Here is an 18,877-nt window from a genome sequence, read left to right on the forward strand (position 1 = left end):
CACACTGTGCCACCAGGGCTCCTTGCTAAGTACCTAAAAATCTTTTGAATTGGGCATCAGCTGAAGCAACATGGACTTGCAGACTGGGAAGTTAAGGAAATGCCTTGTTGTTATTGTTGTTTAATTTAGAGATTATTAGCCTGACAGTTTCTTACATATAATTTTTATGTTAAATTACATTTCCAAAGGCCTTTAACTGTTTACCAAACGGACTTGCTGCAGATGGTCAAGGACTGCAGCTTTCAATATGAATTGAAGCACAACATCAAAAAAACAAAGATTCTCACCACTGGTCCAATTGACAGCATCATGATAGATGGTGAAGAAATTGAGATTAACTGCTTTAATTTGCTTGATTCCACAATCATCATTGTTGATACCAGCAGCCAGGAAATCAGAAAGGGAATTGCATTGGGAAAGTCTGCTGTTAGAGACCTCTCCAGAGTACTGAAGAACAATTAAGTCAGTTTAGAGACTAAGGTGCACCTGATCCAGGCCATGGTCTTCACAATTACCTGCTGTGCATCGGAAAGCTGGGCAATGACTAGGGATGAGAGAAGAAGAATTGATACCTTTGAGCTGTGGTGTGGGAGAAGAGTATTGAATATACCATGAACTGATAGGAGAACAAACAGGTTTGTCCTGGAGAGGGTGACACCTGGCTGCTCCTTGGAGGCAAGGATTCTGACTCTTCATCTAGCATACTTTGGGCATGTTGCAAGGATAGACCAGTCCTTGGAGAGGGACATTATGCTTGGAAGGGTGGAGGGACAGCCAGCAGAAGAAGACCCTCAATGAGATGGATTGACTCAGTGACTGGGGTAATAGGGGTAGGTGTGTCGGAGACAATCAGGTTTGCTCAGGATAGAGCGGGGTTCAGAACTGTTGTACATGGGGTCACTATGAGTTGCAGGTGACTTGACATCATCATAACAAAAACAGCAAAAAAAAATGTATAGTAAAGTGCCTTAATGATTGAGGGTCATGCAGGTTTGTAAAGAATCCTTCTCCTCACTATCAATCCTTATTCATGCAATTCTTTTGGGAGTTTTGGGCACACAAATAAATATTGTGGTAAGTAAAACTCAATTTGATTATATGATAAATACTTGTCAGTGGCTTCCTAATATTATTAATTGAAGGAGCCCTAGGAAATAAAGGTTAGTCAGTCTGCTATTAGTTGAAAGGGTGATTGTTTGAATCCTGTACTGTTCCATGGGAGGAGAAGCCTTGGGTATTTACTTCTGGAAACATTTCAGACTGTAAGACTCTATTGTGTACTTCTTCACCGTCTGATGGGGCACTATGAGTTGATACTGACTCATGGCACCTAATAGCAACACCACTTTCTACACTTTTACTCATTTGTACATTTGTCTTTTAACTTCTTTGCTTCAACCCCAAGTATTTTGATAGGTAAATTAAGTTCATTTTTACAGCAGTATGCGTATATTAGCAAATTACTTACAATAATACCTCACTGGGAAATGGCAAGCTGACAAATGTAGAAGGCGAGGGCACATGTTTAAACATGCGATATATTTAGGATACCATCAGTTCTAAAACACAAAATCCTACAAGTCTTGAAGCAGGTTGAGCTTCAGAGCAAAGCTTTCTTAATGGCTAAAACCAGAGCTATACTTTTTCTGTTATCATTTTAAATTTTATTTTCTTGTTGTTAGGTGCCCTTGAATTAGAAGTAACTCATGTTGTTGTTGTTGTTGTTGTTGCTGTATACCATAGAGTTGGAACCAACCCATAGTTGAACTCCAGTGGATTTTCAGAGGCAGTAATTGCATGAGAGGAGACTGCGCATTCTTCTCCTGCTTAATGACCCAATTTAGAACAGAATGAAACTCTGCCAATCATGTACCATGAACTCCTGAGTTTCCATGTTGACTAACATCCATCATGTGTCCATCCATAATACAATCTCATGAGGAAGAGTGAGAATTTTAGAACATTTAAACCTGAGTCATGTGATTTGTCTCCAGAGCTAGGGTGTAGCCAGCCACCCTGAAGCCCACACACTGTGTGTGAAAAATGAGGATATCCAACCACAGTATCCATACCGTGGTATGGTTACTAAGAAAAGGAACAACAGAGCTGAAGGGATCAAATAGTGTGTGTGTGTGTGTGTATTATCCTTATGGTATTTAAGGCTTTTCATTATTTCTTCTACTGGATTACTTGCCACTTGCTGTATACATCTTTTCACTGCTGTGTGCTTTTTTACACATACCCTTTCCTCTTCTTACGATGACACCGTGCATTCTCAACTCTACATCCTTAGATTCCACTGTCTCTCAAGATTGAACTGTAATTGAACAATCATAAATCTGCATCCCTTTCTGCTTTCCCATTTGTGCACATTTTCTCTGCCAGAAGTTAACCTTGCCCCTATTTGAATCTGTAGCATTTTCTTTCCTGAGGGAGATATTTACATGCAGTTTCCATGTTTCTATTGATGCCACACTCTTTTTTTTCTTCCCCCCCATTTTCTCCTTTCTTTTCTTTTTTTAATTTTTTTTGTTATTTTTATTATTTTTTTGTGTGTATACCATCAAATCAGATCTGACTGGTACAGGAGGAAATTGCCTCTCCTTCTTCAGCAAAGCATTTGGTGGATTTGAACTGCACACTCTGGAACTGCAGTTCAGCTTCTTGCCACTAGGCCACCAGAGCTCGCCGATGCCACACTCTTTAAGTATATATCCTGCTTCATCTTCATGTATACTCATTCTATGCCTTGTGTGTTCTTAACCCTCAAGAACGTGTCCCAAACCATCATGAAGAGAAGAAGTGTTGTTAAATGGGGGCAATGAGGCTGGGTTAAGATAACCAGCATGAAACTAAAATAGGTGAGAACAGGCAAAATGCATCATGACTGCATTCTTTAATCACTACATTACTGTTTCCATTCAATAGAAGACCTTGGTTTTGTTGTCAAAGTTTTATTCTATCACTTTTACTGAGCCTGTGAAATGCAATCTCCAGTGATCCCACTAAGGTTTGTCTGAGAGATGTTCAGCGCAATGTTATGAATTTTCTGGTGAAGTTCCTGCTTAACTTAATTCTCCAAAGATTCTGATAGTTTTGACCAACATTGGTGTTTCAACAGCTTAAGAAATGAAGCAAAGAACCATGTCTGTCTAGACTGACCAAAAAGTAAAAACAAGGGGTACTTTGAAATCCGTGAATCTGACCACAACTGAAAGCTGTGCTTAGTTCAAGTAACTGGAAAAATCAGTTTCTTGGATTAGACAAATGCTTTCCTTAAGATTCTTGAACGGTTAGCTTTCTTCTTTAATAGAAAATTATTACATTGATATACAAGGAACTTTTTCTATTTAAAACAAAGAGAAAACTTGACACTAAAACTGGGGAAATAATTTAGTCCCGAATATAGTTTTTAATGCCAAGATGAAGATAGCAAATATGCTAATAATATTCCTATGTATTGGAATAAGATGTATGTATTTCAAAGTATTCCCAGGTGGAAAATATATCAACTTTCTCTCTGCTGGAGATTGAATGCTAGAATAAGAAAAAACTTAAATGGAATTCAGCAGAACAAGTCGGAAGATCTCATTCCTACTTTTGAAGAGTACTAAAGGGACAGACACTTTCTATTTCTAGAAATCAAATCTATAGAGTTGTCAGGACTTCTCTAAAGTGCTAAAAGGAAAGATGTAAGCTTAGAGGCTAAGGTGCACCTGAGCCAAGCCATGCTATTTTCAGCTGCTTCCTGTGCGTCTGAAAGTGACACAATGAAGAAAGATGACTAAAGAAGAATTGATCGCTTTTGAATTGGTATGTTGGGGAAGAGTACTGAGTATCTCATGGACTGGCAAAAGAACAAAAACAAGTCTGTCTCAGAGAAAGTGCAACCAGGGTGCTTCTTTGCGGCAAGTGTTGTCTCACGTAGTTGGACATGTTGCCAGGAGAGACTAGTCCTTAGAAAAAGACATGTTGGGAATGAGGAAGTTGAGAGAAAAAAAGGAAGATGTTCAACAAGATGGACTGACCAGTGACTGTAACAATGGGCTGGAGGATATCAGAGATGGTCAAGATAGTCCAGGATAGGGCAAGGTGTATGTAGATTTGTTATTCATAGAGTTGCTATGAATCATAGTCAACTCAGTGGCACCTAATAACTATAACATGGTAAAGTGGGAGCAGCCTGATTGTCATCATAGGAACTGACATTCTTCTGACTTAAATAATTGAAAGGATGGTAGAGAAAATGAGGAGGCAGACTCAAGACACAGGTGCAGCCCATCAAAGAAACGAATATCAGATTTGTCACCAATATATGGTCAGAGAAAGACGTGCAAATAATGTCCTCTTACAAATGTCTGACTTGAGGGCAGCTTCTATATGTTCTTTAATGTTATGTAAATTTCCCCCCACTTTAAAGAAATGGAACTAACCCTTACTCATAACCAATCCCCGTTCTTTGCTCCACGTATAACTTAAATCACTGAAAAGTCTTTCAGACTTTTCTTACCCTGGAGTAAAACTAAATAAGAACCACATGCACTCACCTGTTCTGATTCATATGTAAATTCTGCTGAAGGACTTCAAAAATAGGAACCAATCTTGCTCATAATTCAGGGAATGCTTGTATTTTCAAGAGTCTTCTAAGCAAAGGTACTAACCAGTGCAGGAGCCCTGAAGTATGAGTATTATCAAGGAAGCTGCCTTGAATGAAGGCAAATCATCAAGGATGAGAAGTGCAGGATGTGCACTAAGAGACAGAGGTCACAATTTTACGAGTGAAGTCAAACTGTCCAAATAAGAACCTTCTACCCATGGTAGATGGGATCATTTCCATACTTGTATATGGATTCTGAAGCATTTCGTTTCTTATGTTGAAGTGATTTTTAAACTAATAGGTAAAGCTGTGGTTACTTTGATAGGATGAATACTGGTGCCAATCTTACTTTAAGCTGTGTTCCAAAACAGCCTAACTATTGCCACAGCTTATCTTCCCAACTCGTTGTTCTGTTTCTTACCTTCATGCCTTAGCTCTACTTTGTTGGTCCCTATTTCTCTTGACCCACGGAGACGTCTCCATCCTCTACAACCTAGTCCAAACACCTGGGAAATTAAGATTGTTTAGGCAGAATGGAACCAGGACCTTTAACAAGTTTAGAAGTAAGACTTTATAATTAGCTGTGTGTCTTTGAGCAACTTATATAACATCTTTGAACCTCTATTTCCTCACTGTTAATAACTCGTAAAATGCTCTTTAAATATATTAATTAAAGCATAACCATTACACATGGAGGACAAGTCCATTACCAACAAACAACAAAGGAAATGGAGGCACAAGAGATTAAGAGTTTTGTAAAGATTTTAAACTTGATATTCTTTATGGTGTAGCTCAACTCTGTCCTATCAAGTATTTTATGAGTTAGACTAGACTTGATATCAAAGGAAGATTTTTTGTTTGTTCTTCTTAAAATAATATTTTAATGAATCCCTCATTCACATTATAACTTTGTCACTTAGCCCGATAAAGTTCTTCAGACCCAACACAAATGCCATTTCTCCATAGCTAACGTTTTTTTCTCCCTGTGTGGGCTTTCTTTACCGTTTGATTTGACTCACTTATGACTGGTTATGCTCTTATTTGCATTTTACATCTCATTTTAGACTATAAAAGAACTCCACATGCATGGTAGTGGAAGCATGATACTGTTATATGTTATTGAGTTAGCATGAGTCACAGCTGACAAGTTTTTAGATTCAGAGACAGTAAGTCACAGGGTAGGAGACTGTCCATTTTTCTTCCTTGGAGCAACTGGTGGATTCGAACCACTTGCCTTTGGATTGTCAGCACAGCTTCTTACCACTATGTCAACAGAGCTTCCTAGTCGTTCAAGTGTTCAACTGCTAAGTGGAAAGTCATTGGTTCAAATGGTTCAAACTTACTAGCTGATCTGCCGGGGAAAGAAGTGGCATCTAGTTTTGTAAAGATTTGGTGTTGGAAACCCAATATGACAGTTATATATCCTCTTGTGTCACTATGGATTAGAATGAACTCAGTGGCAGTTGTTTTGGCCACATGTGCAGAAGTAAATGGTCAGCAAGAAAGAAGATCCTCAATGAGATAGACTGATGCAGTGACTGAAACAATGGACCAAATGAAGCACAACAGAGATTGTGAAGACGCTATATCGGATCAGGCATCATTTCCTTCTGTAGTATGTACAGTGTGCATCAGAGTTGTAGCCTTCCTGCATTCCTATTAAGTCTGTATACTGAACAAAGTATTCAAAAGGCTCAACTAGGAAAATATGGCATCGGGATTAGTGGAAGACTTCTAAACGACCTATGTTGTGCAAGTGATACAACCATTCTTGCTTAAATCGAAGAAGACTTTATAAACACATGCTGCAGAAGATCAAACACTATAGCCTTCAATATGGATTACATCTCAACATCAGAAAGCCAAAAATCTTCACCCGTGGACCAATAGGCAACATCATGATGGAAGGAAGAAAGATTGAAGATGTTAACTTCATTTTACATAAGTAATTTGATTTTACTTGAATTCACAATCAACACGCATGGTAACAGTAGTCAAGGAATCAGAAGATGTATTATCTTGAGAAAATTTGCTGTCAGTCACCTCTCCAAAGTTCTAAAGAGTAAGGATGTCAGTTCAAAGACTAAAGTGTGCCTGTTCCAAACCGTGGTCTTTTCACTTCCTTCCCTTGCTTCTGAAAGTTGGGCCATGAAAAAGGCTGACTGAAAAAGAATCGGTACTTTTGAATTGTGCTGTTGGAGAAGAGTACCAAATACCCCATGGACTGCCAAAAGAACAAACAAGTCTGTCATAGAAGAAGTACAACTAGGGTGCTCCTCACATACTTTAGGCCTGTGGTCAGGAGGACCACATTCTTGCCTTGGAAAAGCACATCATACTCAGAAAGGTAGAGAATGAGTGAAAGATAGGAAGATCTCCAACAGGATGGATTGGCACAATGATTGTAACAACAGTGGGCTGATGATCAGAGATGGTGCAGGATAGGAACAACTTCAGATCTATTGTTCAGAGGATAACCATGATTTTTAGTCAACTCGATGGCACTTAATTACCACCAGGCCCTTTGAGGATCAGTGGGTAAGCATGCAGTTGCTGCGTAAAAGGCCTGCATTTTTATTCCATCAGTTGCTTTGCAAGAGAAAGGTATGGTAGCTTGCTGTCTTGGAAACCCAGTGAGAGATTTCTGTGTCCTGTAGGGTTGCTCTTCATCAGAATAAATTTGATGGCAATGGGTTTTAATCTCTTGAAGAAATTCAGAATCTGGGGAGGTGTAGTAATCCATAAATATACATGGGTATATAGTTAATATTCAAACCATTTCCATTGGGTAAGCACTGCCCTTCTGATCTTATTTGATTGATTGTTGCAAGGAATAGTTTCCTCACTGGTGTTACTGACCACCTTATAGGCTTGTCTGTTGTTTGGATCAAAGTTGAACCACAGAGGGGAGATTTGTCCCAAGCTTAGGATAAAATTAAGGATAATTAATGGCCATTAGGTGCTTAAGTTTTGCACAAGAAACCATAGGAGAGAGACTGATAAAGGGATTAAAATGAACCAAAAGACAAATGGAAATAGAACTTTATGTAGAAAACACGGTGTCAGTGTAGACAGAAGTTTGTCATTGGGGGTGACAGGATGATGAATGGGTGAAGGACAAGGAGCACATGGTGAGACTCCTTTTAAAGGCTATAAAGCCCAGACCAAGGAATTTGGCTTTAATTTATTGTCCTGTGGGACTGTGAAAGTTTTTCAACCAGGAGAATGGCATGAACAAAGTTGTGTTTTAAGAAAGTTTATCTAGAAGGGTGTTTTGTTTTGTTTTGTTTTGTTTTGTAACAAGGATAGGCATAAAATAGAGCTGAAGATGGTAATAACAGGCAGAAGACCTATGGCAGTAACTACATAAGAGGCCATGGCAGTTTTAACCAACGAGGAAGTGGTGGACTGTGGTGATGTTAGGTTCTGCCAACTACAACTCATAGTAACCCTGTGGATAACAGATCTGAACCTCTCACCCTATCCTCATGCTCAAATCCATTGTGGTAGTCCCTGTTTCAATACATCTCATTGAAGGTATTTTTCTCTCTCACTGACCCTTTGCCAGGACAATGTCTCTCTCCAAAGACTAGTGCCTCCTGAAAATATGTCCAAAGTAAGTGAGATGAAATTTCACTCTCCTTGCCTCTAAAGAGCACTCTGGGTTTGCTTCATTCAAGACAGATTTGTTTGTTCTTTTGGAAATCCATGGTATATTCAACACTCTCATGTTGATACAATACTGTGTAGTATTGATAATAATCTTCAAGGTTGAATATTGGTGGAGGATTGAGAAGATGAAGAGGACTGTGTAAAAGAAGCAGAGGCAAAGAAATAGAATTGATGAAATGGAATACTACTAATAAAATAAATGCTGGGAAACAGTAATGGATGACCTGTATGTGCAATGGATGTGGCAACTGTTCAAATGTGAAAAGTCAGGGTTGTCACCACTTCCTTCTTAGGAACGATGATTCTTTAGATCTTACCAAGGGAAAATGATGCTTCTAAAGGATTGTCATTTATTTTCATATTTAGCATAAACACAGTAATCATTTTAGTATCTGGAGTCCTTGAGGCATAGGTTCCCCTGGGGCACATTGATAGTGACTACTCAAGATTAAAAGTGATGATGTCTCTGCCCCTGTGACGCAGCTTTCTTCCAAAACCAATACTCCCACAAAGAGTATCTGAATTTTTGGAAGAAATGGTTGAAAAAATAAGAATCAGATGTGGAATTGTCCAGAATTGTCCAGAAGGAGGCATCAGTAGAAATTGAAAACAAAAAAGAAGCTAGAAGCCCTGCCTCCTTTTCTAAGCAGCCAAGAGTAGCATTATACAGTGTTGTAAAACTCACTGCCCAGAGCGTGCACACGAGTGTGTGTGTCCATGTATGCGGACAGTCATACAAGCAGGATTATATTCACAAGTGTGGCTTGAGTAAGTCTCATTCACACAGACCACGGTAGAATTCACATAAACTCCAGAATCTCCTTCCCTGTGTTCACATTGTACAACGTGATGGGCTTGTTATCAGAACATAGAACAGAGGACTAATTTGAGGAGTGGTAGGGTGGCGCTCTGGGAGTTGTGGTGCTGTCGTTCCCTGGGAGTTGCAAAGCTAATTCAAAGACCACACCTCTCAATTGGTTCAAAATTAGTTCGCCAGCAGCTCCATGGGGAAAAAGATGAGCGGTCTTCTCCTATGTGATGTACAGACTTGCAAAGCCAATGGAGAGTCCACTGTAAGTAGGTTCCTATTGAACAGTAACAAAAGGATGACTCTCAGAGCCCTGGTGGCTCTGATTAAGCCTTCAGTTACTATCTTAAAGGCTGGCACATTAAATCTACCAGCTGCTCCCTGGGGGCAAAATAAGTCGATCTGCTTCCCTAAACATTGCCGTTTCGGAAATCCTTTGGAGTACTTCTCTGAGCTGAAGAGCCACTGTCAATTGCAATCTAGTAGACAGCAATGGGTTAGTGTGTTTTTGTTTTGTTTTTTGAGATGGCTCTGCTATTTCATAATACTTCTTCCTTCCAAGTCATCTAGGAACTGTGGTTTGCCAACAAAGATTCATTTTTACTTGGCTTATTTCTCTGTTGGTGCTGCTGGTGGATTTGAACTTCCAGAGAGGCACCATTTTGGGTTAGCAGCATGACTCCCTGTGAATTAAGCCACTGGAGCTCCTTAGATCACCGGCACTCCTTTTTGAAAACCTATGAAGCAATTCTTCTCTGTCATGTAGAGTTGCTGTGGGTTGAAAGTGCTTGACAAAAGGTTGTTTGTGAATGTTTTGTTGTTTCTTTTGTTTAATCCCCCAATATTAATTCAGCAAATTCAACTGATTGGTGTTGAGGTGGAATCAACTCATAACTGACCTTCCAGCAGGTTTTCATAGGCTGTAAATTCTACAAAAGATTGTCCATCTTTCTCCCTTGTAGCAGCAGGTGGATTTGAACTGGCAGCCTTTGGATTAGCAGTGCAACTCCTTATCTAGTAGGCCAGCAGAGCTCCCTAAATATTAAATCAGTTCATGCGGTTGTTCATTTTATAGATGAAGGTTTTTGTGAGTTTAAGGGAAAGCGAGACATGCTTTGTAACAACAAATTTGGGCTGGTTTTGGTATTGTTCCGTCAATGGCTGTGCTTTCTGAGTGATCATGAATGATTCAGGATACCGACAAAAAGTGATAGATCTTAGATATTAAGCTAAAGTAGGAAATAGGGAAACACTGAAGGTTATAAGGAGAGCATTTTATGGAACTACAAATCAATTAAGCCTTCCCTCCCTCAAATGTCAATTGCTGGAATTATCCCACTGGCTTCTGCCTGGACTTCTTTGAGAAGGGCATTGTTCTCTTCATCCTCTGCATCCTCTCCTGGCAGCTGTCTAATTCCCATCAAGTCCATTCAAAACATCTTTACTCCCTCCATGTATACTATATACAAGCTCAGCTACATGTTTCAGAAACAGCTGCTGAAAAATACTCTTCTCTGGCTTCCTCTCTCATTTTGAATATTTTCTTTCATTTCCTCCCATTTGCAATGGCTTGGGTGACATTCCATCAGGAAGTAGACTTTCCAAGTGGTGTCATGTTAGAGCCTTAGGAGAGAACTGATGTGGCCTGGAGTGTTAACAGGAGTTCTCTGTATGATGAGAAATGTATGTTTTCTTTACTCTGGCCAGATTTTTCTAGACCAGAAAGTGAAGGTTTTTTAAATATTAGCATGTAGTATATTTAACAAAGTGCTTACTGAAAATCCCACAAAATATGTCTTTCCTGCATATTTTTGAAGCACAGAGGCGCTCACCTTGGTTTGTGTAGACATTCAGCGGCGCATGTTATACTTTACTTTGGCTGCTGGGATACATATTGGGCGGGGGGTGGCCCTCCTCAGACTCCCAGCAAAGTTGGCAAGCTGCACACAAGGTTGGTCAAAGGATAGAATGACTCGGGTGAGCTCTGTGCAAGAGCCTTCACTGTCTACTGTATAAACAGATGTCTAAATTTGCAGTCCAGATCCCTACACCCACTGGCAACTAAATTATCTCACCTTAGACTCTAATTGTTTCTCCCGGACTGTGACTATAGCCTATTTTCCAGATGACTCCTTAGCTCAGTCTTCCCCACACTCATCCAGATTCTTCAGTTGAAAGCAACTTAACAAAAGAAAGAAAAGTATCTTTTATTTCTCTCCAAGTAAGTTTACTCATAGTAGCACAATTGTTGTTTGGTCATCAGGTCAGAACCAACTCACAGCCGACCCTTCAGTAAGTTTTCAGAGGAAATTGTCTATCTTTCTCCCATGGAGCACCTGATGGATTTGAACTGTGTGCCTCTGAGATTTCAGTGTGACTCCTTACCACTACGCCATCAGAGTTCCCTAGTAGCACAGTAACAAGTTTCACTTAGAATTCTTGGTATGCTTTTTAGATTTTGGAAGCCAATTTCTATTTATTTCTTAAACCATAAAGTACTTCGTCAATTCTACATTGCTTAGAAAGGGACATCAAGCTTGAAAAGGTAGAAGGTCAACCAATGAGAGGAAGACCTGATGACCCAGTGACTGCTGCAGTGGGCTCTAGTGTGTCAGGAAGTGTGAGGATGGTGCAGAATAGAACAGGATTCAGATCTGTAGCTCATAGGATCACTATGGATCATATTAGACTTGGCGGCACCTAACAACCCTCCCAACTATTGATAAAATTTCTCGCTAGAAGGGGTAACTGTTACAGCTTAAGGAATAGACATCATCATTGGACACCATGCTAGGAAAGGTGGAGGGTCAGAGAAAGAAATGACCATCAACAAGATTGACATGGTGACTGTAAAAATGGTCTTGAGTTAATAAGAGATCATGAAGAGGATGTAGGCTAGGGCAAGAGTCAGATCTGTTGTTCATAGTTTCTTTGAGTTGTAATGGACTTGATGGCACTTAACAACAACATCCTTCTTGGTGACATAGAAGGTAGTCTAGTATCTTACAGTAAGTGGCATGTTAGATTTATGGTCATGTGGTGATTGTTTTTACCTACAGCTTTGAGCAGCAGCCCATTGGAGTCAAGAAGGATGGATTAAAATGAACTGCTCAGTTCCTTGACTCTATTCTCTACCTGAACCAGGCTGAGTGGTCTTGTACAAGTTGACAAAAAGAGCGGCCTTAGCCCCTTGTGAGAAGCTGGCAGCAGGGAAGCAATGGTTCTGGCCTGGCTCCCAGACTCTCTTACCCTAGGATTTTGCAGGCCCTGAGGGAGCTGAAAAGTGAGAACCCAGAGACCTCATAAAACACCAGTCCCTCTCTTCACAGAAGACCGCCCTGTGTTGCTGAGGGTTCTGGTGGCAAGCAGCAGACACCACCTCTAGTGGGAATTAGTGGAAGGAAATCTGGTGCTCAGAGAATCAACAGGAGGCAGAAGGAGTGGGTTAAAAAAGGACAGAAACCAAGGGAATTCAAATACAGTCTCGACCAATTTAGCCAGGAGAGTAGACACAGACATTGTTCAAAATCAGTCTGAAATGTCCCCTAGGCCTTGCATCTTGGAGCATCTAGTACCAATTATCCATATCCTCCCTGTATCCTAGTTTAGCAGGAGACAAAGAACAGAACCTCCTCTAAGATTCAGGAGATGGAAGTAGATTCCAATCTCTTAAGAGTTCGACAGTGCTATGAAGACGAATCTATTAACAAAGGAGTTTTGATATTGTCTTACCAAACAACAAATGCTTCACTTTAGAAGCCTCAAATTGACAAGTCCATCAGATGAGATCAACAATTAGAGAACTGTAGCATTTTTTAATTGGCTAAGTTGGCTTCATCCTTAACCACAGACTGGGAGAGGAATCTAGCCATTCTACAGCTTATACAGAAGGTCAAGCCTTGTGCTAAGTATATGTGATCGCTGCATAACACACAATTATTCATTCTTAGATGGTCATAAATTGTAAGGAAGAAGGACAGTGGTTACCAAAGATTTCCCCAGCAAGATAGATAAAAAGTAGCAATTGGAGACAGGAGAACTTGGGTGCTAAATAATATGTCTAAGAGATGTCACTGTTGGGAATTAGTTCTTTGCACTGACAGGCAATTAAATTCTACCACTAGTGGCATTTCTTGTGTCGATGAAGGTACAAGAAACCATACATGGAAAAAAAAATTTAAAAAAAAATAAACCATACATGGGTGGTAATTTTTTTCTTTTTTAAATTATCTCCAATTGCAGAGGAAATGTAGCTGAGTATGAACTAGTAGCACAAGTCATATATTAGTAGTCTGTAGTGGTTCGACATAAACCCTTTTTTTTAAGTATTTTTGAATGTTTTGAAAATGGTTTCAACAGAAGTAATTCCAATTGTACCAGAAAGGAAACCAGAATCTTAAAGAAAAATATACTCTTTGCTGAGCAAGGCAAACATATCAATATGCAGAGAAACAAACCAGCCTCTTGTGTTTTATTTCCTTAACAAATCCACTGAAATGCTTACTTTATGTCTTAAAAAGACTGAGAGACAAAGAATCCTGTGGCCACTAAAAATTAATGTCTACAGCTGGTTTATAACCACTTTAAAAGGGCAGGTATGTTTTCTTTTGCCTAAAAAAAAAAGTGTGTTATTCACATGTGACTTTAAATAAATTATGCTCACAGCTAATATTTGTTAATTAAAAGAATTTTTGCAATTAAATTCTTAGGAGATAGTTTTTCTAGTTAAAGAATTAGATGATCCACTGTTTTCCCTCATAATACTATGCATAAAATGGCACATGAGTATTACAAATCTACGCCTTTTTACTGTCAAGCCCTTGACAGAATTGTTATTTTCTAGTAATCACTAAATTAATCTATCATCTTGCCTGTTTACCTCCTCAAATAATGTTGCAAATAAAAATGTTTATGTTATAAATTGAATTGTTCCTCAAAATATGTGGTGCAAATTATGTAAATGTATGAGGTCAATCTCTATGCCTATGGTTATAATGTCATTTGTAAGTAGCTGTCTTTGGTTAATGAGGCAGGATTCATGTATGGTGTGTCTTTGGTCAATTTCTTTTGAAATAGTAGAGAGAATTTAAGCAAATTTTTTTAAAAAAGAAAAATGAGATAAACTAAATATCAAGACACATGGAGATCTCCAAAAAATCAGCAAGTGGAAGCTGAAGAGACAAGGTTCAACAGAGGTGGCTTTCCCTTTGAGCCAGTGCCCTGATTTCAGACTTCGAGCACCAAAAGAAGCGAGTTCTGATGTGCAGTCTATAGAGGGTTGTGCTGCTCGCCGAAAGGCTGAGCCACTGGCACAGTTCAAAACCACCAGCATGGGCGATCTTCTTCTGTGAATTTGCACCCTTGGAAACCCAATGGAAGGTCAGCTGTGAGTTACTTCTTATGGCAATAAGTTTTGAGAGCTCTTTAAACTATGAGAAAATAAATTTCTTACAGTTTACTAAAGCCATATGCTTGTGTTTCTATTATCAGAACACAAGAAAACTAGCATGCCCTGTATCTAGAAAATGTGGTAACCTAATACTATTTAATATAGCAACTATGCTGGTAGCCTTGTGGTAAGAAACTATGCTGCAATATCAAAGGGATGTGGTTCGAATCCACCAACTGCTCTATGGGAGAAGGATGGACTTCTCCCATGTGATTTACTGTCTCTGGAAACCTATGGGAGGGTTAGCTTTGGGTCCATTCTGACTTGATGGTACACAGCAACAGTAATATCTATAAAAGGTGGGAACTTGATACTATTTAAGATATTGTTGTTGTTGTTGTGTTGTTGTTATGTGCTCTCAAGTTGCCTGTAAGTCATAGTGACACTATGTACAACAGCCCTAAACCCTGCTCTATCCTGAGCAAACCTGATTGTCTCTGACATACCTACCCTCATTACCCCAGTAACGGAATCACTCCATCTCATCAAGGGTCTTCCTCTCCTGTGTTGTCCTTCCACCCTCCCAAGCATGATGCCCCTCTCCAAGGACTGATCCAACCTTGAAACATGTCCAAAGTATGTCAGACAAAGCTTCAGAATCCTTGCCTCCAAGGATCAGCCTGGCTTCACCCTCTCCAGGATGAACTTGTTTGTTCTTCTAGCAGTCAATGGTATATTCAGTACTTATTTCCAGCACCACAGATCAAAGGCATCAATTATCCTTCTATCATCCCTTGTCATTGTCCAACTCTCTGATGCATAGAAAGTACTTGGAAAGACCATGGGTTTGTGGAGAGAGACATCATGCTGGGAAAGGTAGAGGGTTAGTGAAAGAAAGACCATCCATGAGGTGTATTGATGTAGTGACTACTTCAGTGGGCTTAGCGTGACAGAGACTGTGATGATGGTTCAGGGTAGGGGAAGATTCATGGGGTTGCAATGAATTGTAGTCTGCTCAAAGGCACCCAACAACAATTCAAAGACTCTTTACCATTGAGCCAGAACCAACTCATAGCTGACTCTCCAGTAAGTTTTCCAAGGCAGTAAATAAATTACACAGAAGACTGCCCATCTTTGTCCTATGGAGCAAAAATATGGGTGGTTTAAATTTACTAGTGGCTCTGCAGGAGAAAGATTGGCTATTTACTCCTGTGTGATTTACAGCCTCTAAAGAGACAAACTGGAATCAAGCTTAGAAGCACTAGTTCAAGGTATAAAGAGACTGCCAAATACAACCAGAAATGCACTATCTAAAGAGGATAAAATTGATGCGTGGGACCTTCTAAAGATTAAATCCATGTGTGCATCAAAACCTTTTTCCAACAGGGTGAAAAGAAAACCTACAGATTGGGAATGAATATTTGGTAATACCATCTCAGACAAGAGTCTTATAACAAAAGTTTACAAAATACTTCTGGGCCTCCACAAGGAAAAGACTGCTAATATAATCACAAAATGGGCAAAAGATATGAAAAGAATTTTCACTGAGGAAAATATTCTAATGGCAAACAGACACATGAAGAAATGCTCCAAATCACTGGCAGTAAGACAGATGCAAATCAAAACCACAATGAGGTATCATCTCACTCCAGTAACAGTGGCAAAGTTTAACAGGGCAGCAAGTAAAAAATGTTGCAGAGGATGTGATGAGAAAGAAACTCTTATACATTGTTGGTGGAATTGTAAAATGGTACAACCATTCTGGAAGGCAATTTGGCACGTCCTCAAAAAGCTGAATATAGAAATTCCATATGACCCAGCTATTCCACTGCTTGGAATATACCCTGAGGAAATGAGAACTGAGGCACAAATGGAGATTTGTACACCAGTGTTCATGGCAGCATTATTCACCATCACAAGAACATGGAAACAGCCCAAATGTCCACCACAAATGAATGGATTAAGAAATTATGGTACATTCACACAACAGAATTCTATGCAGCACACAGAAGCAATGATTTTGTAAATTATTACCTAACTTGGGAGGGACTGGAGAGCATTATGCTGAGTGAACTAACTCAGTCCTACAAGGATAAATATTGTATGAGATCGTTATTGTAGAATGAGTATAAGGATCTAGGAGGGATGGGAGAGGCAGAAGCAGGATGAGAATGAGAATGTGCAGGGGGAGGAGAGGATTAACCATGAGACTATACAATTCAATGAGGGGGTGAGGGAAATTGAAGGAATTTGTTTTTGAAAACAATGTATTCAAATTTTTTAAATAAAGTAGTAGAAAATTTAGAATAAAACAACCCCTCTACAGAGGATCAGCTATGAGCCAGTTCTGACTCAAGGGCAATAAATTTGTTTTAAATTCCAAGATATTGATATATTGAAATCACCGTCAGTTATGAAAATTAGATCAAGGGAGATAGAACAAGTGGTTGGCTGGTTCATAGTAAACCTTGCAAGCAGATTTATTATGAGTATACTGCAAATAGAGATTTATATATAAGTACACATTCAGATTTTTTAACAGTATTTTAAAAGTGTGTTTGTGGATATATCTGGGTACATCAATGTTCTTTGCAAAAATTGAAGTACAAACTTTATCTTACATGAGTGGCCATATATTTAGTAATATGTACATATTGTACTTAATAATATGTATATATAATAATATGCTAATAATAAATGACAATTGCCCTTCAAAGTGTTTCACATTTTTGTCTCCCATGTATGTACCCAGTCCCCATTGGTGTTAAGTTGAAACTGACTCAATGCTGACCCTCCAGTGGGTTTTTGGGAGGCTACCAATTGAATGGGAAAAGACTGTCCATCTTTCTCTGTCGAAGCAGCTAGTGGGATTGAACCATCAGAGAGAGAAGTGCCACCTTTGGATGAGCAGGGCATCTCCCTATGGACTGTGCTGTGCCACCAGAGCTTTCCTCACATATGTATATGGTGTGGGTATAAAGTAGAAGGACGGATTCTATAATCTACACACACACACACACACACACACAGACAGCATTTCTATTTTTAAGTTTAATCCCTAAATTGCAGCGCTGCACTTTACTTATCCACATTTTTAAAGTTGCTATTTCTTCCACAAATCATTTGCTTAATATGGTCAGCACTTGTTAGGGTTCCTTTTCAGGCCATAAATATTTATTTCGGCATTTAAGTATGGGTTTATAATGCATTCTTTAAGTATTTTGGTGCTGAAAGTTGAGTTATCATGGAATTGAGTTATCAGGAATGATCATGATGGGACTAGGACCATTCATAGAGCCTGAGACCTTAGGAGCCTTAACTATTTATTGAACGAATGCAAATTTGAATGACTGTATGGGATGTGGAGATTGAAATGATTTCCACACTCTATTTGAACTAGAAATCAGTTAGCTACATTGACTGTAATACATAAGAGGGAAAGAGTTTTATTAAAGAAGGAAAATAAAATTGTGGAAGCAAGTTTTCATTTTTCATGTCATTTTCTTTTTCTACAAAGTTTTCTTATCTTATGGCACCTTGGCTCCCCTCTACGTCTTCGATGCTGTGACTGATGAGTTCAAGAGCTCCATAATGAGAGGGAGGTTGAGGGAAAAGGAGGAAAGAGCACATATTTGCATAGGGCAGGAAGGGCACTCTAACATCTGGTGGTGGTAGCCCACTGGGTCCGTTCGTTAGTGCTCATTAAATTCACATTAATGCATGGACTGCTCTGAATGTGTAAATGCTATTTTGGGTTGGTTGCTTTCTCCCGGGCTGATGGCATTGACTTTGGGGGCCCTATCCCTGGCTGTTTCCTTGCCGGTGGCATTTGACCTGGGGTCAGACCTGTGTTTAACCCTTTCCTGTAGGTCAAAACCAAGTTAATTTGGTGAGGATTAAATTGGAAATGAGTCGTCTGTCCAGCAGGTGTTCCCCGTGGAGAATGTGCTCCAGGTGGAAACGTTTTAAGATCTGTTCTTGGACCATCTCAGAAGAAGCTTCAGGGGTCATGGAGGCAATTCCTCGCCGTCACATGTGGTGAAGGCCTGGGGATAGAGGCAGCAGGTGTCGACTCTGAGAGGTTTTCTAAGCAGCTTAGAGGAACTATCAAAGAGGCCCCTTTGGAGAGAATTTATTCATATATTCATGAACATATATCTTGGCATTCGTTGTGGATTGATTTACTTAGAAGTTGCCCTAAATAATTGGAACTTTCCCCTTTATCCCTACCTCCCACCATCAGCCAAAGACTTTGATTTAAAGAAAAGAAAATATTTCATTTTTCTTTCTTTTTTTTCTTTCTTTTCTAGAGGATGAGGAAGATGAAGAAATGGTTGAACCTAAAGTTGGACATGATTCTGAACTTGAAAATCAAGACAAAAAACAGGCTGTAACGGAAGGTAAAGTTTTG

At 39.4% G+C, this 18,877-nt stretch overlaps 1 protein-coding gene across 4 annotated transcripts in view; it reads left to right on the top strand.

Moving 5' to 3' along the window:
• The window catches only part of DYNC1I1 (dynein, cytoplasmic 1, intermediate chain 1), a 397,792-nt gene that overhangs the window by 216,799 nt on the left and 162,116 nt on the right, over positions 1–18,877 (top strand). For all 4 annotated transcript variants that reach the window (XM_006880224.1, XM_006880223.1, XM_006880225.1 and 1 more), the window contains one exon: positions 18,777–18,866. In XM_006880224.1, the coding sequence (XP_006880286.1) occupies positions 18,777–18,866 (90 nt within the window). The remainder of the gene's footprint in view (positions 1–18,776; positions 18,867–18,877) is intronic.

Source organism: Elephantulus edwardii, unplaced genomic scaffold (assembly GCF_000299155.1).
Source record: "Elephantulus edwardii isolate Elephantulus edwardi_28Jun2011 unplaced genomic scaffold, EleEdw1.0 scaffold00007, whole genome shotgun sequence".
In the NCBI taxonomy this organism is placed as follows: domain Eukaryota; kingdom Metazoa; phylum Chordata; class Mammalia; order Macroscelidea; family Macroscelididae; genus Elephantulus; species Elephantulus edwardii.